The following is a 24,916-nucleotide window of genomic DNA, read 5'->3' on the forward strand; positions in this document are numbered from 1 at the left end:
TGTGAAAGATCACGCACAAAGCTGATATCTCATGACCACAAACATCAATAGTTTGATCTGAAAGGGCGGAAGAAAGCACAAAACATAAAATAAATCTGGTGACTTGCTGATATCCCATGATCCCAAAAAATCAACAGGTTGTCCTGAAAGGGAAGAAGATCAATAGGATTTCCTGAAAGGGAAGGGGCAAACAAAAAGAACTGCTAACTTGCTGAATATCTGACTAATGAGAGACAGGGACACACCATTTCAGGTCACTCTCTTTGGAGCTCAAAAACAATGATTGTCTTGTCCTAGATCTGACCTATTCAGCCATGAGTGGTATTAGAAAATCAAGTGTGTTACACCCGTGAGTAACTTTGTTCTCGTTGGGATTCATTGGCTCTGTCTGTAATGAATCACACAGGCATTATCCAAAGGCAAGAGATAATCTGTAAATATGATGCTGATCTATAAATTCATCATATAACCATATAACAATCACAGCACGGAAACAGGCCATCTCGGCCCTCCTAGTCCGTGCCGAACTCTTAATCTCACCTCGTCCCACCTACCCGCACTCAGCCCATAACCCTCCACTCCTTTCCTGTCCATATACCTATCCAACTTTACCTTAAATGACACAACTGAACTGGCCTCTACTACTTCTACAGGAAGCTCATTCCACACAGCTATCACTCTTTGAGTAAAGAAATACCCCCTCGTTTCCCTTAAATTACTGCCCCCTAACTCTCAAATCATGTCCTCTCGTTTGAATCTCCCCTACTCTCAATGGAAACAGCCTATTCACGTCAACTCTATCTATCCCTCTCAAAATTTTAAATACCTCGATCAAATCCCCCCCCCCCCCAACCTTCTACGCTCCAATGAATAGAGACCTAACTTGTTCAACCTTTCTCTGTAACTTAAGTGCTGAAACCCAGGTAACATCCTAGTAAATCGTCTCTGCACTCTCTCTAATTTATTGATATCTTTCCTATAATTCGGTGACCAGAACTGCACACAATATTCTAAAATTAGCCTTACCAATGCCTTGTACAATTTTAAAATTACATCCCAACTTCTTTACTCAATGCTTTGATTTATAAAGGCTAGCGTTCCAAAAGCCTTCTTGACCACCATATCTACATGAGACTCCACCTTCAGGGAACTATGCACTGTTATTCCTAGATCTCTCTGTTCCTCTGCCTTCCTCAATGCCCTACCATTTACCCTGTATGTTCTATTTGGATTATTCCTGCCAAAATGTAGAACCTCACACTTCTCAGCATTAAACTCCATCTGCCAACGTTCAGCCCATTCTTCTAACTGGCATAAATCTCCCTGCAAGCTTTGAAAACCCACCTCATTATCCACAACACCTCCTACCATAGTATCATCGGCATACTTACTAATCCAATTTACCACCCCATCATCCAGATCATTTATGTATATTACAAACCACATTGGGCCCAAAACAGATCCCTGCTAGTCACCGGCCTCCATCCCGATAAACAATTATCCACCACTACTCTCTGGCATCTCCCAACTAGCCACTGTTGAATCCATTTTATTACTCAGCATTAGTACCTAACGACTGAACCTTCTTAACCAACCTTCCATGTGGAACTTTGTCAAAGGCTTTGCTGAAGTCCATATAGACTACATCCACTGCCATACCCTCGTCAACATTCCTCGTAACATCTTCAAAAACTCAATAAGGCTTGTCAAACATGACCTTCCACGCACAAATCCATGCTGGCTACTCCTAATCAGATCCTGTCTATCCAGATAATTATTAATACTATCTCTAAGAATACTTTCCATTAATTTACCCACCACTGATGTCAAACTGACAGGTCTATAATTGCTAGGCTTACTTCTAGAACCCTTTTTAAACAATGGAACCACATGAGCAATACGCCAATCCTCCGGCACAATCCACGTTTCTAATGACATCTTAAAGATCTCAGTCAGAGCTCCTGCTATCTCTACACTTCCCTCAAGGTCCTGGGGAATATCCTGTCAGGACCCAGAGATTTATCCACTTTTAAATTTCTTAAAAGCGCCAGTACTTCCACCTCTTTAATTGTCATAGGTTCCATAACTTCCTTACTTGTTTCCCACACCTTACACAATTCAATATCCTTCTCCTTAGTGAATACCGAAGAGAAGAAATCGTTCAAAATCTCTCCCATCTCTCTCGGCTCCACACATAACTGACCACTCTGATTCTCTAAGGGGCCAATTTCATTCCTCACTATCCTCTTGCTTTTAGTATAACTGTAGAAACCTTTCGGATTTACTGTCACCTTATTTGCCAAACCAACCTTGTATCTTCTTTTAGCTTTTCTAATCTCTTTCTTAAGATTCCTTTTACATTCTTTATATTCCTCGAGCAATTCCTTTACTCCATGCTGCCTATATCTATTGTAGACATCCCTCTTTTTCCGAACCAAATTTCTAATATCGCTTGAAAACCATGGTGCTTTCAAACCTTTAACCTTTCCTTTCAACCTAACAGGAACATAAAGATTCTGTACCCTCATAATTACACCCTTAAATGACATCCATTTCTCTATTACATCCTTCCCATAAAACAACTTGACCCAATCCACTCTCTCTAAATTCCTTCGCATCTCCTCAAAGTTAGCCTTTCTCCAATCAAAAATCTCAACTCTAGGTCCTGTCCTGTCCTTCTCCATAATTATATTGAAGCTAATGCTATTGTGATCACTGGACCTGAAGTGCTCCCCAACACATACATCTGTCAGCTGACCTATCGCATTCCCTAACAGGAGATCCAACACTGCCCCATCTCTCGTCGGTAATTCTATGTATTGTTGCAAACAACTATCCTGCACACATTTCACAAACTCTAAACCATCCACCCCTTTAACAGAATGAGCTTCCCAGTCTACGTGTGGAAAATTAAAATCTCCCACAATCACCACCTTGTGTTTACTACAAATATCTGCAATCTCCTTACACATTTGCTCTTCCAATTCACGCTCCCCCTTAGGTCCTATAATACACTCCTATCAGTGTTACTACACCTTTCCCATTCCTCAATTCCACCCAAATAGTCTCCCTAGAAGAGCTCTCTAATCTATCCATCCAAAGCACCGCCATAAGATTTTCTCGGACAAGCAATGCAACACCTCCTCCTCTGGCCCCTCCTACTCTATCACACCTGAAGCAACTAAATCCAGGAATATCATCTGGAGACGTCTGCTTTACTGGTTAAATCTCTTTCACAACGGTAACTCATCAGACCTGGTAGCAGTGAAACTGAAGGATTATTTTACAGTGCAGTGGACCATCAGGGAATTATGATGATTTATTTCAGTACAGCACAGTACGGGCACTTTGGCCCACAATGTTGTGCTTCCCCTTAAACCCTGCCTCTCTTATTTCTCAGAACAATGTCCTAAGCCCATCCATATTCTGTTACCTTAATTCCATCATCGGTGTATGTTGCTTGAAGACTAGTCAACGTTTTGTTCATAATTCCTGAGTTAATCAGGAAACCCATGCCTGCATTCAGGAAGTCATTACCATTTTACGGTATGAGCGCCAGGCAGTAACCACCTCCATTATAAGATAGCCGCACTGATACTGAATCTTCTTTTGTCTTTACACATCATGAGACCATAAGGCATCAGAGCACAATTGGCCATTAGGCCCATCGATTCTGCTCCACCATGACATCATGGGTGATGTACTATCCCTCTCAACCCCATTCTCCTGCCTTCTCGCAGTGAACTTTGCTGACCAGACTAGTCAAGAAGATACCAGCCTCTGTTTTAAATATACTCAATGACCTGGTCTCCACAGCTGTCAGTTCCAATGGATTCTGCAGTTTCACTACTCCTCGGCTAAATATTATCATCATTTCTGTTCCAAATGGACGTCCCTCTAATCTGAGGCTGTAACATCTCCACATCCTCTCAATGTCTTTCGATATTCCACAGGTTACAATTAGATTCCCCCTCATCCTCTCACACTCCGGCCAGTACAGGTGCATCCAGGATCCATTCCCATCAAAATCTGGTTTAATATCACTGGTTCTGTTCGTTTAGATTCCTCTCTGGACTTTTCACAATGCCATCACAAACTTTCTCTGATCAGGGAATCAAAATATGCGAGTGCGGTCTGGCCAGTGCTTGTTCTTATATTCTGATCCTCTCGAAGTGAATGCTAGCATTGTATTTGCCTTTCATAACACCGACTCAAACTGCACGGAATCATGCACCAGGTCTCCAGAGACTCTTTACAACTCCGATTTCTGAATTTTCTCCCAGATTCAAAAATAGCCTACGTCTTCATTATTTCTGCTAAAGTATATGGCCATGTACCTCACTATACTACATACCAATTGCCACTGACGTGTCCATTTCTTCATAGGTCCATGTCCTCCCGCGAAATCCCTGCTTCCTCAACACTTCCCCTCCCTCCCCATATCTTCGTAACACCTACAATAACGGCCATAAAGCCTACAAATCATTGACATAACGGAAAAAGAAACTGTCCCAAAACCAACCACTGCAGAACACCTCTGGTCACCAACATTCAACCAGAGAAAGCCCTATTTGTTCCCATTCTGTGCTTCCTGGCAGTCAGACAAATCTGTCTGGAGAAAATCTTGGATCCTCTATCCATGCCAGTGTCTTTCTTGTCCTACTGTGGGCCCTTGTTAAACGGCGTCATGTGGGACACCTGGTCAAAGGTCCTCGGGAAGTCCAAGTAAACATCTTGCACTGACTCTCTGTTGTCGACCCAGCATGCTGTTCTCTCAAAAAATTCCAACAGTTCTGTCAGGCAGGATTCCCTTCCATGGATGTTAGCCTTTTTCTTATCAAGTGCATCCAAATACCCCGAAACCTTATCCTCGATTATCGACTGCTGACATCTTCCCAAACGCTGATCAGACTAACTGGCCTATAGTTTGAAATGATCAGTCCTCCGGAACCATTCCAAAATCTAGTGATTCTTGAGTGATCATTACTAATGTCTCCACAATCTCTTCAGCCTCCTCTTCCAGAAGCAATCGGGTGAGTTGATCTGGACTCATCTATCTTCACAACTTTCAGCTTACCAAACGCCTTCTCCGCAATAATTGCAAATACACTCATTTCTGCCACCTGACATTCTCAAATACCTGGCACGTTCCAGTGTTTTTACAGTGAGGACTGACGCAAAATGCCGACCAATATCTTCCGGCATTTCCTTGTCCCCTGACAGTACCTCTCCACTGTCATTTTCCAGTGGTCCAATAGCCACTCTCCTCTCTTTCAATCTTCATATATTAGACGGACGTTTTGGTAAGCTATTTTACATCATTCTCTAGCCTGCCTTCCTATTTCATATTTTCTCTATTTACGGCTTTTGAACTGTCTTCTGTTGATTTGTAAAAACATCCCAGTCCTCCAGCTTTCTGCTATATTTTGTAATATTCTGTACCCTCTCCTTTGCTTTTGTGCTGCTTTGACTACCTCGTCAGCCACGGTTGATCATCCTCCATTTAGAATAATTCTTCCTCTTTGTGAACACTTGTCCTCCGAGAAACTTCAGCCATTCCTGCTCTGCCGTTGTCCCTGTTAGTGTCATTTTCGAATGAATTATTGCTCAGCTCCTCTCTCATGCCGAGGTAATTCCTTTATTCTACTGTAGCACTGATACCTCTAACTTTACCTTCTCCCTTTCAAACTGCTGGCTTGAATTCTGCTATTTTATGATCAGTGCCTCTGAAGGGTTTATTTAGCTGAAGCTCCCTGATCAAATCTGGTTCAATACACAACACAGTCCAGATCTGCCTTTCCTATAGTGGGGTCAACCACAGGCTTCTCACAAAAGCCATCTCATAGGCATTCTATAAATTCCCTCACTTGGGATTCAGCACCGACCTGATTTTCCAAAGCTACCTGGATATTGAAACTCCCCGTGACAATTTTAGCATTGACTATTTTCCATGCCACTTCTCTCCCCCGTTGTAATTTGTAGCCCACATCCTGGCTACTGTTAACATGCCTATATATAATTTCCATCAGGGTCATTTTACCTACGCAGTTTCTTAACATCCTCATCGTCTAATCCGATATCACCTCTTTCTCAGAACTTTTCATTTTTAATGACAGCAGCTTCGACCCAACACTTTCACCTACCTGTGTATCCTTTCGATTCAATATTTATCCTTGGGTTTAAGCACCCAACTATAAAATTTTGTCAGCCACGATTCGGTGATGCCCGCCATCCATTTGTTTTTGCACTCTCTCTCTCCCCTCTCTTCCGTTCTTGTTGTCACATCTTGTTGATGTAATGCTGCACATTGACAGATCAAGGAAATTAATCACATTGCATCTACTGCAGAGTGTCAGTAAATCCTTATTCTTACACAATATTGATTTAGAATTTCCTTCAGTTACTGTTTCTCTGTTAATGACTGAACCCAGAGAGGATGAGGCAGCAGCCCAGTGACTGCATCTGTTCTGAAGCTACTGGTGCCATGAACAGATACTTTCCTGCACATTCTCCATGTCTGTCTGTCTGCTCCACAGTAAGTCCATTGTTCCCTTTTGTAGAAAGTCACTGAACTGACAGAGAAGGGAAACCGGGCAGAGAGTTCCAGACTCTTCCTCAGTCTGGTGAATGGCAAAGGCTCCCGGGCCCGGAGGGCGATGTGGGAATCCTTTCTGATGTGGAGGACTGAGTTACCGAAGTTGGACAAAATACTGAGGGAAATACAGGAACTCGGTATGTTAAAACCACGCTCTGAACACAAAGGCACATTGAGATAAACATTTTAGTTATTTTAATTATTTTAGCTCTGTTTCCATGGATTTTTTTTTCATATTTAAACAGGTCCTGATCCACAAGAATACATGAACATCGGCCAAGGTTTATCTGAATTACCCACTCAGCTGATAGGTGAGTGATCAAATGCACAGTTCAAACCACATCTCAAGTGTTAGTCTGTGACTTGGCAAAACCTGGGAATCAAAATTCGCCATTAATCATTCACTGATCTCTGGATTTTAGTAACAGTTCAACGAGTGTCTCTTTGCAGCCTGAATATTCTACAATATACTTTTCTATTAATCCAGCTGTTGGTTCTGCTGAAGCCTTCACTCCAGGCCCTCACGCTCTGGGAATCCCAACACACCCCAGACAGGCTCCTGATACACTGTATGACCCAGTCCAGGTGACTTTTCTATCTTCAGACCTTTCATCTTCCAAGCCCCTTTTCCTTTGTAATAGGCCTACACGCAATTCTGTTCGCTGATGTTCTTTACCTTTTGGAATTCTGCCAGTGCCTTGCACAGAGTTTGTCTGGCATTTCTTTTTCACCCGTTACTGCAACTACAACAGCAGTTTCTAGTGGTCCGATATCGACCCTCTCCCATTTTCCACTCTTTATATATCCGGGAAAGAAAGGAAAAATACTTTGGTATCCTTTCTTATATTATTGACCATTTCCTTGCATTTCCTGCACATTCATGTTTAACTAGAAGCATCTATAACATAGTTGCCTCCGACATGACCCTAGTCACTACACTCTAGACACTAGAATACTACAGCATAGTACAGGCTCTTCCACCCCGGATGTTGTGCCGACCCATGTATTCCTTTAAAAAGGGTACTAAACCCACACTACCCCGTGACCCTCTATTTTTCTTTTATCCATGAGTCTGTCCAAGAGGTTCTTAAATACCCTTAATGTTTTAGCCTCCACCACCATCCCTGGCACGTTGTTCCAGGCACCCACAACCCTTTGTAAAAAACTTACCCCTGATGTCTCCCCTAAACTTTCCTCCCTTAACTTTGTACATATGCCCTCTAGTGTTTGCTATTGGTGCCCTGGGAAACAGGTTCTAGCAATCCACCCCATCTATGCCTCTCATAACTCTTTAGACCTCTATCAAGTGCCCTCTCATCCTTCTACGCTCCAAAGAGAAAAGTCCCAGCTCTGCTAACCTTGCTTCACATGACCTGTTCTCCAAACCAGGCGACATCCTGGTAAATCTCCTCTGCACCCTCTCCATAGCTTCCACATCCTTCCTATAATGAGGTGACTGGAATTGAACACAATACTAAGTGCGGTCTCACCAGAGATTTGTAGATTTGCAACTTGGCCTCTCTATTCTTGAAATCAATCCCCCTATTAATAAAGCCTAGCATCCCATAAGAGTTCTTAACTATCCTATCAACCCGTGCAGCGACCTTAAGGGATGTATGGATTTGAACCCCAAGGTCACTCTGTTCATCCACACTCTTAAGTAACCAACAATTAAACTTGTACTCAACATTCTGGTTTGTCCTTCCAAAATGCATCACCTCACACTTATCCGGATTGAACCCCATCTGCCACTTTTCTGCCCAAATCTGCACCCTGTCTATATCCTCTTGTAACCTTCGACAACCTGCAGCTCCATCCACAACTCCTCCAACCTTCATGTCATCCACAAATTCGCTCACCCATTCTTCCACCTCTACATCCAGGTCATTTATAAAAATCACAAATAGCAGGGGTCCCAGGACAGATCCCTGCGGCACTCCACTAGTCACCGACCTCCAGGCAGAATACTTTCCTTCCACTACTACCCTCTGCTTTCTTCCTGTAAGCCAACTATTTATCCAAACAGCCAAGGTTCCACTTATCCCGTGCCTCATGACTTTCTGGATGAGTCTCTCATGAGGGACCTTGTCAAGTGCCTTGCCAAAATCCATGTAGACCACATCTACTACCGTACCTTCATCAATTGTTTTTTGTTACCTCTTCAAAAACTCAATTAGCCTCGTGAGGCACGACCTTCCCTTCACAAAGCCATGTTGACCCAGACAGTAAATTCCAGGCACCCAGAACTCTGTTAAAAATCTACCCACAACTGCTGTAAATTTACCCCATCTCACCTTAACCAAATGCCCTCTGGTATTAGACACCAGTCATATGTAAAAAAAAACAAAATACAGGCTGTCAACCCAAACTCTTATCTCTCAAACTTGTACACCTCAGTCAGATTTCTATTCTAACTCCAGAATAAACAAACCAAGTTTCTCAAACCTCTCCTTGTAGCACATGTCACCGAACCCAGGCAACACCCTGAAGAACCTGTTCTGCACCCTCTCCAACCCTTCCAAGAGCTGGACAATCAGAAGTGAACACAATACTCCAGATGCTCCCTAAAACCATAAGACCTAGTAGCAGAATTAAGCCATTCGGCTCAGTGATTTGCTCTTCAATTCCTCTCTACCCCATTATCCCAGTAAACGTTGACGCTCTTCCTAATCAGGAACATATCGACCTGCATTTTAAATATATCCAATGAAGTGTCTTCCTCAGCCGTCTATGACAATAATTTCACAGATTCACCACCCGCCAGCCAAGACATTTCTCCCAGTTTGTGTCCCCGGCAGACAGGACAATTCCCCACAGTTCTCAAGCATGTTAATATTCTGTATGAGCCTCTGTATTGGCTCTTAATAATAATAAGATAATTTTATATCTAAAATTATAGCATCGTACATCTCGTAACTAATATCAACTCAGATAACAACTTAGATAACCACAATATACTCACAGGAGAGCAGACAGAATACCGTTCGGGTTTGAACAACAGATAGCAGATTATGTAATTCTATTTCAAACGCTGTGGAAAGCAGAAAACTTTCAGTGTTATATTGTCAATCAGAAAAAAAACACATCTGGTTCTGTTCCTCGTGTGTTTAAGAGAAGTTCCAAATATATATAAAATTCATACAATGCTTGTGAAATTTCTGCAACTGATGAAGCATTCGCGTAAAATAATCGTCCTATTAACAACCACAGAGGAACAACGACCACTATCAAAATAAATGGAGGGATTTTCCAGAGCGACTCACTAAGCCCACTGCGGTTTTGTCTAGCTTTAAGCCCACTCATAATTTACTGAAACAGACAAAAATCAGGTATCTAATCAGAAAAAAATATGAATTATACCTTGACACAGCTATACATTGAGGATTTGAAATTATTTGCTCTTGCATCAGTAAGGCTGAAACAAACAATTCAAATACTGGAACTAATTTCCAAATATATAAGCATGAACTTTAGACTAGAAAAGTACAGAACATCTAACATAAAGAATGGTGCAATCGAGCCGGTAGAATATCAAACAGAGCATCAGGATGCAATGCAACAGAATATGAAACGGATATTTAGGATATCAATAAGCAAAGAAGATAGATCATCGTGTGATAAAGGAAAACCTTCCAACAAAATTTACTTCAAGGCTGAAGAAAATCTGAATTTACTGCTAGGCTGAACAAACTTTGAATTTACATCAAGGATCAAGAAAATCTGCCAAACAGAGCTGAACAGTAAAAATATAACGAAGGTAGGAAACACTCACTGTGCCCATATTGATGTGTAATTTTGGTAAATTATCCTGGTCTGAAACAGATCTGGAAAATATGCAAAAAAATAAGAACTTAAATAATAATTACTGGAAAACGCCATGTGCACTGGAGCGCACTCAGATTGATATGAACGAGGACAGTTTGAGGATGATGAATAACAGATCTAAAAAAATGAAACAGCAGCCAGATAAAAATTTTCTGGATCAGGGTTAATATCATGGACACATGTCGTGAAAATTGTTTTTCTGCTCCAGCAGCACGATTACGGTATAGTGTGTGCAGTGAGTCTGTATTTATGTATACAATTGTGGAAATAGAACTGATTCAGCATGAATTAATCAGTCTGATGGCCTGGTGGAAGAAGCTGTCACGAAGCCTGTTGGTCCTGGCTTTTACGCTGCGGTACCATTTCTCGGATGGTAGCAGCTGGAACAGTTTGTGCTTGGTGAGACTTGGGTTCAGAATGATCCTTCGGGCACTTTTTACCCCTTCTCTCTGAAATGACCTGAATAGTAGGAGGTTCACATCTATAGATGCACTGGGCTGTCCGCACCACTCTCTGCAGAGTCCTGCGATTGACAGAAGTACAGTTCCCATACCAGGCAGTGATGCAGCCAGTCAGGATGCACAAAATTATGCCCCTATAGAAAATCGTTAGCATTTAGGAGCCCATCCCAAACGTCCTCAACCATCTCAACGATCTGTTTTTCTGTTTTTCTTCTTTTGTTTTGTTCAGACTAGAGAATATGCCAGGCAGGATGTTGGAATGCTCCTCTTGCAGGATGTGGGAAGTCAGGGAGACCTCCAGTGTCCCTGACAACGATACCTGCAAGAAGCGCATCCAGCTGCAGCTCCTAACAGACCGCGTTAGGGAACTGGAGCAGGAGCTGGATGACCTCCGGATCATTCGAAAGACTGAGCAGATTATAGATAGTAGCTTCCAGGAGGTAGTTACACCTAAGAAACAGGGCACAGATAATTGTGTTACCGTCAGGCGAGTGAAGGGGAAAGGGCAGTTAATGCAGGGTTCTTATGTGGCCATTCCCCTCCAAAATAGGTATACCAATTTGGATACTGTTGGGGGGGAGGCTTACCTGGGACAAGCTGCGGCAGCTGGATCTCTGGCTCTGAGTCTGGTTCTGCAGTGCAGAATGGAGGGAGGAGGAAGAGGAGAGAGGTAGTGATAGGGGACTCCATAGTCAGGGGTACAGACTGGAGATACTGTGGTTGTGACAGAGACTCCCGGATGGTTTGTTGCCTCCCGGGTGCCATGGTCAGGGATGTCCCTGATCGCCTGCACAGCATTCTGAGGTGGGAGGGTGATCAGCCAGATGTCTTGGTACACATCGGTACCAATGACATAGGTAGAAATAGTCAGGATGTCCTGAAGAGTGAGGACAGAGAGCTTGGTAGGAAGTTGAAAAACAGGACATAGAGGGTAGTAATCTCCGGATTGCTGCCTGTGCCACGTGCCAGTGAGGGTAAGAGTGCGATGCTCTGGCAGATGAACACGTGGCTGAGAAACTGGTGTCGGGGGCAGGGTTTCAGATTTCTAGATCATCAGGACCTCTTCAGGGGCAGGTGGGACCTGTACAAGAGAGACGGGTTACACCTGAACTACAAGGACACCAATATACTAGTTTGCTAGTTTTATTGGGGAGGGTTTAAACTAGATGGGAACTAGAGTGCCAAGGTAGATAGTGCAACAGGGGTAAAAATAAATGATGTTGGTAGTTCATGCAAAGTCACAAATAGCAAGGTTGTGTGTGCTGGTAATAATCTTCTGAGGTGTGTCTATTTCAAAGCGTGGAGTATTGTGGGAAAGGCAGACGAGCTGAGGGCCTGGATTGACACATGGAGTTATGACATCATAGCCATTACTGAAACTTGGCTACAGGAGGGGCAGGACTGGCAGCTCAGTGTTCCAGGGTTCTGATGTTTCAGACGTGATAGAGGCAGAGAGATGAAGGGTGAGTGGTGGCTTTGCTAGTCAGGGAAAATATTACAGCAGTGCTTCGGCAGGACAGATTAGAGGGCTTGTCTACTGAGGCCATATGGGTGGAGCTGAGAAACAGGAAGGCATGACCACATTAATAGGGTTGTATTATGGGCTACCCAATAGTCATCGAGCATTGGAGGAGCAAATCTGCAAAGAGATAACAGACAACTGCAGGAGACAGAAATTTGTGATTGTAGGGGATTTTGATTTTCCACACATTGATTGGGACTCCCATACTGTTAAACATCTAGATGGGTTAGAGTTTGTAAAATGGGTTCAGGAAAGTTTTCTAAATCAATATATAGATGTACCAACTAGGGAGAATGCAATATTAGATCTCCTATTAGGAAATGGGTTAGGGCAGGTGACAGAAGTGAGTGTAGGGGAACACTTTCGTTCCAGTGATCATAACGTCATTAGTTTCAAATTGATCATGGATAAAGATAGATCTGGTCCTCAGGTTGACGTTCTAAACCTGAAAAGGGCCAAATTTGAAGAAATGAGAAGAGATCTAAAAATCGTAGATTGGGACAGGATGTTCTCTGGCAAGATTGTGATTGGTAAGTGGGAGACCTTCAAAGGAGACATTTTGAGAGTTAAGAGTTTGCATGTTCCTGTCAGGGTTAAAGGCAACATGAATAAGGATAAGGAGCCTTGGCCATCGAGGGATATTGGAACTCTGATAAAGAAGAAGAGAGAGATGTATGACATGTATAGGAAACAGGGAGGAAATAAGATGCTTGAGGAGTATAAACAGAGTAAGAAAATAATTAAGAAAGAAATCAGGAGGGCTAAAAGAAGACATGAGGTTGCTTTGGCAGTCAGGGTGAAGGATAATCCTAAGAGCTTCTACAGGTATTTTAAGAGCAAAAGGATAGTAAGGGATAAAATTGATCCTCTTGAAGATCAGAGTTGTCGGCTATGAATGGAACCGGAAGAAATGGGAGAGATATTAAATGGGTATTTTGCATCCGTAATTACTAAGGAAACTGGAATGGAGTCTAAAGAAACAAGGCAAACAAGTTGGGAGGTCATGGAACTTATACAGATTACAGAGGAGGAGCTGCTTGCTGTCTTGAGGCAAATCAGAGCAGATAAATCCCCAGGATTTGCCAGGGTATTCCCTTGGACTATGAAGGAGACTAATGTTGAAATTTCAGTGGCCTTGGCAGAAATATTTAAAATGTCGAAATCCATGGGTCAGGTGCCAAAAGATTGGAGGATATCTCATGTAGTTCCGTTGTTTAAAAAAGGCTCAAAATGTAGGCAGTGAATTTATAGGCCGGTAAGTTTGACATCCGTAGTAGGTAAATTATTGGAAGGAATACTAAAAGATAGGGTCTCCAGGTATTTGGATAGGCAGGGACTTATTCGAAAATGTCAGTATGGCTTTGTGCATGGTAGGTCATGTTTAACCAATCTATTAGAGTTTATCGAGGAAGTTATCAGGAAAGTGGATGAAGGGAAGGCAGTGGATGTTGTATACATGGACTTCAGTAAGGCCTTTGACAAGGTCCCGCATGGGAGGTTAGTTAGGAAGATTCAGTCGCTAGGTATACATGGAGAGGTAGTAAATTGGATTAGACATTGGTTCAGTGGAAGAAGCCAGAGAGTGGTAGTGGAGGATTGCTACTCTGAGTGGAGGCCTGTGACTAGTGGTGTGCCACAGGGATCAGTGCTGGGTCCATTGTTATTTGTCATCTATCTCAATGATCTGGATGAGAATGTGGCAAATTGGATCAGCAAATTCACTGATGATACAAAGATTGGAGGTGTAGTGGACAGTGAGGGAAGTTTTCAAAGCTTGCAGGGGATTTCGACCTGCTGGAAAAATGGGCTGAAAAACGGCAGATGGAGTTTAATGCAGACAAGAGTGAGGTATTGCACTTCGGAAGGTCAAACCAAGTGAGAACATACAAGGTAAATATTAGGACACTGGGGAGGGCAGTAGAACAGAGGGAACTGGGAGTAGATACATAATTCCCTAAAAGTGGCTTCACAAGTAGATGGGGTCGTAAAGAGAGCTTTTGGTACATTGGCCTTTATAAATCAAAGTACTGAGTATAAGAGTTGGAATGTAATAGTGAGGTTGTATAAGACATTGTTGAGACCGAATGCGGAGTATTGTATGCAGTTTTGGTCACCTAATTACAGGAAGGATATTAATAAGGTTGAAAGAGTGCAGAGAAGGTTTACAAAGATGTTGCCGGGACTTGAGAAACTGAGTTACAGGGAAAGTTTGAATAGGTTAGGACTTTATTCCCTGGCACGTAGGAGAATGAGAGGTGATTTGATAGAGGTGTATAGATATGATGGGTATAGATAGAGGGAATACAAGCAGGCTTTTTCAACTGAGGCTAGGGGAGAAAAAAAACCCAGAGGTCATGGGTTAAGGGTGAAGGGAGAAAAGTTTAAAGGGAACGTTGGGGAAGTTCCTTCTTCACACAGAGAGTAGTGGGAGTGTGGAACGAGCTGCCAGATGAAGTTGTGGATGCGGGCTGACTTCTGACATTTAAGAAAAACTCGGACAGGTATATGGATGAGAGGTGTATGGAGGGATATGGGCCAGGTGCAGGTCAGTGGGACTAAGCAGGAAAATGGCTCAGCACAGCCAAGAAGGGCCAAAAGGCCTGTTTCTGTGCTGTAATGTTCTATGGTTCTATCTGAGGTGAAAGAGGTGCTGTTGTGCCTTTTTTCACCACACAATTGATGTGTACAGACCATGTGAGGTCCTCAGTGATGTGAATGCCGAGGTATTTGAAGCTGTTCACTCTCTCAACCCCAGATCCATTGATGTCAATAGGGGTTGGCCCGTCTCCATTCCTCTTGTCTTTGCAACATTGCATCCAGCTCCTTTGTTTTTGCGACATTGAGGGAGAAGTTGTTTTCTTGACACCACTGTGTCAGGGTGATGACTTCTTCTGTGTAGGCTGCCTCGTTATTATTTGAGATTTGGCCAATAAATATAGTATCCTCAGCAAATTTAATTAGCAGTTTGGAGCTGTGGGTAGCGACACAGTCATGCGCATACAGAGAGTAAAGGAGGGAGCTTAGGACACAGCCCTGAGCGGCTCCTGTGTTGAGGGTCAGAGGGGCAGAGGTGAGGGAGCCCACTCTTACCACTTGCTGGTGATCTGACAGGAAGTCCAGGACCCAGCTGCACACGGCAGGGTGAAGGCCGAGGTCTCTGAGCTTCTTGTCAAGCCTGGAGGGAATGATGGTATTGAATGCTGAACTGTAGTCTAATAACATCATTCTCACACAAGCATCCCTCTTCTCCAGATGTTTAAGGAGGTGTGCAGAGCAGTGGCTGTTGTGTCATCTGTTGATCGGTTGTGTCGGTAGGGGAATTGTAGGGGGTCCAGTGTGGGTGGTAACAAGCTGCAGATGTAGTCGTTGACCAGTCTCTCAAAGCATTTGCTTATTATTGAGGTGAGTGCGACAGGACGCCAGACGTTCAGACATGTTGCCTTAGTTGTTTTAGGTACAGGAACAATGGTGGATGATTTGAAGCAGGAGGGAACTCTACACTAGGAGAGGGTGAGATTAAAAATATCCGTAAATACACCTGCCAGTTGTGCCGCGCGCATCCTGAGTACCCGCCCTGGGACGCCGTCCGGTCCCGCAGGCTTGCGACTGTCCACTCGTTGGAAACACCTGCGAACTTCAGCCTCAGAGATGACCAATGTGCAGGTCGCTTTGTCGGCTCTCCTCGGGGTCTCAGTGTTGGCGATATCGAACCGAGCGTAAAGAGACTTAGATCCTCTGGGAGACAGGCAGCGATGTTGGCAGCACCACTGCACTTAGCTCTGAAGTCTGCATTGGGGTGCAGAGCTTGCCATAAGCTGTGTGTGTTGTTGGTGGAGAGCTGTGCCTGAATACGATCTCTGTATTGTCGTTTCGCTGCCTGGATGACTTTGCACAGATCGGAGCTGAATTTCTTGAGCTCCTGCTGATCACCGGCAATGTAAGCAGTCGGTCACACGGCAAGTGCTGTTCACACGGAACTGTTGTTACAAATTTTGTGGTTTGGGAAGTCCTGACCGATTCCTGAAGGAAATCATCTCCCCTTTGTGACAATAACACACAACCGGGGGATGTTGTTATTACACAGCTGTGATAATAACAGCCGGGAACTCCCTTGGCAGCCGGAAAGGTTTACACAGCAGCACCAGGTACTCCAGATCCGGGGAACAAAAGGGTTTGAGGGCATGGACATTCCGGGGTTCCACCAAGCATTAATGATCATGAAGCATACCCTAAATCCTGTTCTCTTCCCAAATAGGTGTGTGTGTGTGTGTGTGCGTGCGTGTGTGTGTGTGTGTGTGTGTGTGTGTGTGTGTGTGTGTGTGTGTGTGTGTGTGTGTGTGTGTGTGTGTGTGTGTGAGGGGGTGGGGTGGTACTGGATGACGACACGATTGTTGGTGACGGTAGGGGCCAATTCTGGATCTGTGGACTCGTGAGCAGTTGGGACAGAGGGACAGCTGGGATGCAGGCGCTTGGGTAGTTGGAATCTTCTTGTATCCCCTCTTCTTTTCAGCACTCGCTCTTCGGGGTTCCTCAAAATTCTTGGCTTTTCCGTGGATCAGCGGCTGCCACTCGTTGACCTCCATATTTGCCTGAGAGAGCCTCTGCTTAATTTGGCCCTTGTACCTCCTGCGCGGGGCACCACGATCTCTCTTGCCCTGAGAGAGTTCTCCGTAGTGTACTGCTTTCGGTAACCTGGAGTTATCCATGCGAGACATGTGGCCTGTCAGACGGTGGATCTGGCTGAGCAGCGAAGTGGCTTCAGGGCCTGGAAGTTGAACATATATAGCTGTGCATGTCTGTGTGATTATATGAAATATTAAACTAAATAAGTAGTGCAGAAATAGAAATTTAAAAAGAGATTAGTGAGGCAGTATCGATGGGTTCAATGTCCATTCGGAAACTGCATGGTAGAGGAGAAGTTGCTCCTGAATCGTTGAGTGTGCACCTTACTCCGTTCCCCATGAACCAGACGGTGATGCAGACAGTTACAATGCTCTGCAAGTTACACCTGTAGAAATATTCAAGTGATGTTGAGAACTCCTGATGAAATATTGCCACTGTTGTGCCTTCTCTGTAGCTGCATCGATATATTGGGTCCAGGTTAGATAGTCGGAGATATTGACAGCCAGGAATTTGGAATTGCTCACTCTTTCCACATCAGATCCCTCTGTGAGGACTGGTGTGTCGTGCTCCCTCATCTTGCCTTTTCTGAAATCCACAATTAGCTCTATTGACATAGATGTCGACAAGGAAGTGTCGAGCTCCTGTCTCACAGTTGGAGACTTCTTCCCAGAAATAGAAGGGATCATTGTAGCAATACAGGACAAGGTTGTTGACACACGTAGTTATCAATAATACAGAATAAACGACCAATAGGTCCAAGACCGTATATGCTGAAAATTATAAGAGAAACTACAAACAATCCGACTTTAAAAGATCCTGCAGTTCAACTGAATCTCATCACTTGCACAAGCAAAATAAAATGGCGAACAACATTCACAAAAACATTGCTTAAACTACAACTGATGAAAAACCCCATAATTTACTAAATATACAAGCCTCTTCCACTTTTGGAGTTAGAGTCCTTCATATCATACTGCATCCGAACATTATTTCAGATAGGATAAACAAGCAAAAGCAACCTTTTAAATATATATAGCCATTCCAAACACACATAACTTACAGAAATGAATTAGTAAAAAAAAATATACCAGAAATATATTGAATTGAAAGGGCAAAATGAAAGACTGGAACACGAACAGGGTATTATTTATCCCAATCGTAATATCGATAACTGGTATCATCCTAAAGGCTTTACAGAATAGTGTTAATAAATTAGGCCCACACGGCGATACTCGTGTAAATCTTCGAAAAGCCATAACACTATACACCACGAGAATAGTCTGAAATCTCCTATCAATTGAGACATGAGTGTGCTTGGCTATGCCTGTACCTCAAGTTTTACCAGTTTAGGCTAAGATGATGATGATGATAATAATAATAATAATAATAATAATAATAATAATGACTTATTTATAAAGCACCTTTCATCCAGACGATGCCGTTCAAACCGCATCACAACGGGATAAAGTGCAAACTAGAAAACAAAAGACAGAATGTGTCAGTCCTAATATACACCTCAGACTTCTGCACAGTACTGTAGTTTAAGCTGTTGAATTCTACAGTTTAGGAACATAGTCCCAAAAAAACTCAACGCTGACCTCCCAATGATGCTTTGGCCTTCTACCTTATCGTCTGCCTGCACTGCATTTTCTCGGCAACTGAAACACTGTTTCCCTGAACTATTCTGTTCCATTTTTCCTTGTACAACCTCATTGCACCGATGTGATGTAATGATCTATTTGGATCGCATGCAGAAAAGTTTTCCATTTTACAGTGGTGCATGTCACAATAATAAACCAATTTACCGATTCATTGTCAATAATACATCGCCCCTCGGTTGCTTAAGATTGTTATAACCGGGGGGTAGGGGGGGTGACAGTGCGGATGAGCTGCCAGGACCTATTAAATGCTCCCAGTGGCGAGTAGCCTCTGTCCAGCTCCTGGTCTTCACGTGAGATTTAGCCACTAATCCCGGTGGAAGCGTTTGTTCTGACAGGAGAAGAGGCAGAGGTGGGTTACTGGTGCCTTACAACCAGTCACTTTGGGCAGATGGGGCTTGTTGGCTGTGATTGACAGCTCACCCAGGAACAAGAAAACTCTGATCTCAAAACTCCACTGCCTTGTAACTGTAACCCCTCATGGGGAAGAGTTTGGGAGTAAACCCAGTGGGAAAGCCTGGAGCTGGAGTTCCTGAGTCAGTGTTAAATGGTGTTCAACGCAGACTGGCATCTCCTGCGACACCTCTGGTGCCAAGCTGTGTCAGTCTTCTGTGCACATCAGATGCATGGAGAGAGGGAGCTTGCTACTTCGGCAGAAGCTTCCTCTCCATATCGGAGAGTCCCGGCTTGCAGGGGCAGGACATCCATGGTCGACTCTGACAGACGGAGGCCTCATTAGACAGAGCCCCATACCCCCACAGCAAGATTGATGAGTAGCAGTTGCCAAGACTTCACCGCCCTCTCCCACAGACACAATGTGCATCACTGAGACAGACCCTTGTGGCTTCTTCCATTAACAGAGATTCCTTTCCACCAATCCTCCATCACTGCGATTGAAAACTACCCATTTTCATCTCTGTCATTCCGATGGGTTATCGATCCGCAACTTCACTGTGATTCTCCCCCAGACGCTGCCCGACTTGAGTATTTCCCGCGTATTCTGCTCCTGTTTTGATGCGAGCAGTGGACACCTGTGACTCCCCAGTGTGCAGCCTTGCCAAAATGCACAGTGACCTGCTCTCCATAGTTCCACACCAGATCAACATTAACATCGTCTGTTAATGAGTCAAACAATGCTTTAAATATAGTGAAATGTTGTTATAACGGGAGGTGCAGTCAGGATTGCAATAGGATATTCAAGATTCAAAAACTTTATTGTCGTTCCAACCGTACATCAGCTCTGCAGGGTAGAATGAGACAGCGGTTCCCAGAAGCAGTGCAATCATAACATAACAAACACAACACTAAATAATAAACACAACAATAAATAATAAAACACAACAGCCACATGTTGCTTTAAATCAAGTTATAAGTGTCCGGTGCAAGTTAAAAGTGGAGAAAGCAGAGTCAGATAGAGCAGCTATTTAGCAGTCTGACTGCCTGTGGGAGGAAGCTGTTTAGTAGCCTTGTGGTTTTAGTTTAGATGCTCCTGTAACGTTTACCTGATGGCGGAAGAACAAACAGTTCATGGAGAGGGTGTGAGAGGTTTTTAATGATGTACCGTGACTTCTGGAGGCATCGACGTTGAAAGAGGTCTTGGAAGAAGGTAGGGAGACCCTAATAACCTTCTCCACTCCCCTAACCACCCCCTGCAAGGCTTTTATGTCGGCAGCACTGCAGCTGGAGTACCAGGTTGTGATGCAAAAGGTCAGCACACTCTCACCACGCCTCTGTAGAATGTAGTTAAGATGTTATTGGGAAGTGATGCTTGCTTAAGCTTCCTCAGAAAGTGCAATCAGGGGAATGTTCACCTTCACAAATTACTAGAACCAGAACATGAGGATTGGACATTTTCAGGGACATCCATTGCTGTCAGTTCCGTGTCTGTGAACAGAATTTAACTTTCTGTCCTAATATCCATGGAAGCAGTGAATTTATTCATGTAATCTCAAACACTGAATGCTGAAATACCGTTATAAAGTTCTTTGTCAGATAAGCCATTTAACGTTTTGAATATGTTCTCTGTTCCCATGGAAGATGTTCAACAGAAACACAAGGAGACTCTGCGGGCACAAACTGAAACACTGAGAGTGAACAGGATCCTGATGACGGAGAAGGTGAAGGTTTTCCAGCTGGCTGATCGATACGCTGAGCTCACGGTCATTTCTACTGTTCGAGATCGGACACTGGTGGAACATGAGCTGCTGGCAAGAGGCAGAGACCATGAGGATTATAGAGAGGAACAACTCCGCAGACAGCTGGAAAAAATCCGGACTGATCAGTTATTCCAGAGCAGCTTTTCCCGGAGTAAATCCAAATCTGGGAGTTCAGCAGCAGTGGCCGGAGTCCCGGGGATCGGGAAAACTACGATGGTACAAAAGATTGTTTATGACTGGGCCACGGGGAAAATATACCAACAATTCCAGTTTGTCTTCAGTTTCAAATTCCGAGATTTAAACAGTATTGACTGTCGAATAAACCTGAAGGAACTGATTCTGGATCAGTATCCTTACTTTGGGAATATCCTGAGAGAAGTCTGGAAGAACCCAGAGGGATTACTGTTTATATTTGATGGTTTGGATGAATTCAAACACAAAATCGATTTTGCGGACAGTCGGAGAGATACAGAACCAAAGCACCAGTGCCCAGATCCCGAGTGGTGGTGTGAAGTGTCTGACATTGTGTACAGTTTAATCCAGGGCAAGCTGCTCCCAGGGTGTTCAGTGCTGGTGACCACCCGTCCCACTGAGTTACATTTGTTGGAAAAGGCGAATATCAGTGTCTGGGCTGAAATCCTGGGATTTGTTGATGAGGAACGGAAGGAATATTTCATCAGACATTTTGAAGATCAGACGGTGGCGGAAGTTGTTTTCAATTATGTGAAGGAGAACGAGATCCTGTACACCATGAGCTACAACCCCTCCTACTGCTGGATCCTCGCTCTGGCACTGGGCCCCTTCTTCACACAAAGAGTCAGGGACCCACAGCGAGTTCCCAAGACCATCACCCAACTGTACTCCTACTATATTTATAACATCCTGAAAAACCACGGCCGTGAGATTGAGAGACCCCGTGATGTGTTTCTCAGGGTTGGTCAGATGGCCTTCAGAGGAGTGTCCGAGAAGAAGATTGTGTTTACAGATGGAGATTTGGTCAGCTACAGTCTGCAGCCTTCCCAGTTCCTGTCCGGGTTCCTGATGGAGCTTTTGGAGAGAGAGGATTCTGCCTGGAGCGTGGTGTACACATTCCCACACCTCACCATCCAAGAGTTTGTAGCTGCAGTCGCACAATTCCTGACTATACATCCCAGGGAAATCCAGAAATTCCTGACTGATACACACAACAGGAGAGATGGACAATTTGAGGTATTTTTCCGTTTTGTTGCTGGTCTCTCCAACCCAATGACAGCTCGGGGCCTGGAGGAGATTCTGGGTCCATTTCCTCATGAAACAACCTGCCGGGTGATTGACTGGGTGAAGGAGGAAGTTAAACGCCAGAGTGGAAACACGGGGAGTGAAGCTGGTAAAAGGAGCCTCCTGAACACATTGCACTACCTGTTTGAGTCTCAGAATCGTGGACTGGCTCAGGACGCACTGGGATCTGTGAAAACACTTTCATTCCGTGGAATGACGGTGAACCCGATTGACTGCGCGGTCCTGTCTCATGTCATCGGACACTGCGATACAATAAAACATCTCGACCTGGAGGGCTGCCACATTCAGTGTGAAGGAATCCAGCGGCTGGGTCCCGGGCTGCACAAGTGCCAGGAGCTGAGGTAACTTGATTTATCTCTCACTCTGAACTGTGAAACTGTTCTGTTGTTTAATTTCAATGTAAAGAGATTTGGGTTAAACTGTGATAAATCAGATTGTGAAGAATTGTGACAAATGCCCAGGGGATCAGTCAGTAATTCCCCAAGGACAGGAGGGTACTGTGGTTCCTTGTGAAGGGATGTTGCAGACTTCATTAGATCAGTGAACAACGGCCATTGGTTTAATGGTAGTAAATCACAGGAATGGCCGTGTTTCCTGCTGCCTGTGACACGTCCATTGACAATGTTCCTTCTCACTGTTACTGTCACCCAGACCGACACTGACTGCAGGAGGTGGGTCAAAGATTCACATCCCCTTCCCGGTGAGGGACAAGAGGCCGTCTGCAGACTGTCCCAGTGAGAAGGAAAGAAATGCCATTGTGAGATTGTCCTCCCTGTCCTTTCCTGTTTGTGACTTTGCTCGCTACCAGATACACAGAGAGCGAGGCCGCATCTCCTCTGGGTCTCTGTTCAGACACAACACACACGTACAAAAATGTTCTGCATCCTCTCGTCTTGTAGGATTATCGTTTACCCTTGGGACTTTTCATCCCAATCCCCCTTCGATTCTTAGGGATCTCTTCCCCATCCCCAATCCTCCTGTGGGCTCTCTATTACCCTTTCTTCATCCTCCAGTGGAATGTCTTCCCCCCCCCCCTTTCTGTGGGATCTTTCTTCCCCATGCCCCTTCCTCCTGTCGGATCTCTCTTCCCCATTCCGCTTCCTCCTATGGGGTCTCTCTTCCCCATCCCCCTTCCTCCTGTGGGATCTCTCTCCCCCTTCCCCCTTCCTCCTGTGGGATCTCTCTTCCCCACCCCCCTTCCTCCTGTGGGAACTGACCTCTCCATATTCCTTCATAGAATCGTAAAATCATAGAACACTACAGCACAGAAAACAAGCCATTCGGCCCATCTGCTCTGTGCCAAAACTTTAATCCGCTATTCCCATTGACCTACACACTGTCCATAACCCTTCAGACCTCTCCCATCCATGCATCTATCAGATTTATTCTTAAAACCAAAGAGTGTGTCCGCTTTTTCCACATCAGATGGCAGCTCGTTCCGCATTCTCACAACTCTCTGAGTGAGGACGTTCCCCCTAAACATTTCCCCTTTCACCCCGAAGCAAAGTCCTTTTGTAATTTATCTCTCCTAATCCGTGTGGAAAGAGCCCATTCGCATCTACCCTGTCTATAACCCTCGTAATTCTGTAAACTTCTATCAAATCTCCCCTCACTCTTCTGCGCTCGAAGGAATAAAGTCCTAACCTGTTCAATCTTTCCTTGTAACTCAACTCCTGAAGAGCCGGCAACATCCTCGCAGATCTTTTCTGCACACTTTCAGTCTTACCGATATCGGTCCTATAGTTCAGTGACCAGAACTGCACACAATGCTCCAAATTTGGCCTCACCAATGTCTTATACAACCTCACCATAACTTTCCAACTCCTATACTCAACTTTGATTTATGAATGCCCGGATGCCAAAAGCCTTCTTTACAACCCTGTCTCCCAGTGACGCCACTTTCAGGGAATTATGTATCTGAACTCCCAGATCCCTTTCTTCCTGCGCATTCCTCAGTGTCCTACCATTTACTGTCTATGTCCTACCTTGATTTGTCCTTACAAAATGGAACACCACACACTTGTCTGCATTCATTTCCATCTGCCATTTTCTGGACCATTTTGCCAATTGGTCCAGATCTCTCTGCAAGCTTTGAAAGTTTTCCTCGCTGTCCACAACGCCTCCATCTTAGTGTCATCAGCAAACTTGCTGATCCAATTTATCACACTATCATCTAGATCATTGAAATAGACAACAAACAACAATGGTCCCAGCACAGATCCCTGAGACACACCACTAGTCACAGGCCTCCAGTCTGAGAAGCAATGATCCACTAAGACTCTGTCTTCTCACACACAGCCAATTTGGAATCCAATCTACAACCTTTCCATGGATACCTACTGTCTGAACCTTCTGAACTAACCTCCCATGTGGGACTTGTCAAAAGCCTTACTAAAGTTCATGTAGACAACATCCACAGCCATTCCTTCATGTGCATTCTTGGTAACCTCCTCGAAAAACACTACAGGATTCATTAAACACGATCTGCCATGAACAAAGCCATGCTGACTATCTTTAATCAGCCCTTGGTTGTCCAAATCCTTGTATATCCGATCTCTCAGAACACCTTCCAATAATTTACCTAACACCGATGTTAGGCTCACTGGCCTGTAATTACCTGGTGCACTTTTGGAGACTTTTTCAAACAACGGAACAACATGAGCTACCCTCCAATCCTCCGGCACCGCTCTTGTGGCGAAGGACATTTTAATTATTTCTGCCAGGACGCCTGCAATTTCTGCACTAGTCTGTCTCAAGGTCTGAGAAAATATCATGTCAGGCCTGGGGGATTTATTTAC

General features: G+C 44.2%; 1 protein-coding gene and 1 long non-coding RNA gene across 11 annotated transcripts in view; one reads left to right on the forward strand and one right to left on the reverse strand.

Moving 5' to 3' along the window:
• Nucleotides 1-24,916, forward strand: part of LOC132390024 (NACHT, LRR and PYD domains-containing protein 3-like) — a 72,598-nt gene that overhangs the window by 14,443 nt on the left and 33,239 nt on the right. For all 10 annotated transcript variants that reach the window (XM_059962605.1, XM_059962615.1, XM_059962607.1 and 7 more), the window contains 3 exons: nt 6,561-6,732; nt 6,841-6,906; nt 20,722-22,459. In XM_059962605.1, coding sequence (XP_059818588.1) covers nt 6,561-6,732; nt 6,841-6,906; nt 20,722-22,459 — 1,976 coding nt within the window. The remainder of the gene's footprint in view (nt 1-6,560; nt 6,733-6,840; nt 6,907-20,721; nt 22,460-24,916) is intronic.
• Nucleotides 6,208-24,916, reverse strand: part of LOC132390025 (uncharacterized) — a 51,146-nt gene continuing 32,437 nt past the window's right edge. Inside the window, exons 2-3 of the long non-coding RNA XR_009510755.1 lie at nt 18,448-18,500; nt 6,208-6,300 (exon numbers count right to left, since the gene is read on the reverse strand). This is a non-coding gene — a long non-coding RNA (uncharacterized LOC132390025). The remainder of the gene's footprint in view (nt 6,301-18,447; nt 18,501-24,916) is intronic.

This window comes from Hypanus sabinus, unplaced genomic scaffold (genome assembly GCF_030144855.1).
Source record: "Hypanus sabinus isolate sHypSab1 unplaced genomic scaffold, sHypSab1.hap1 scaffold_741, whole genome shotgun sequence".
NCBI classification, from domain to species: Eukaryota; Metazoa; Chordata; class Chondrichthyes; order Myliobatiformes; family Dasyatidae; genus Hypanus; species Hypanus sabinus.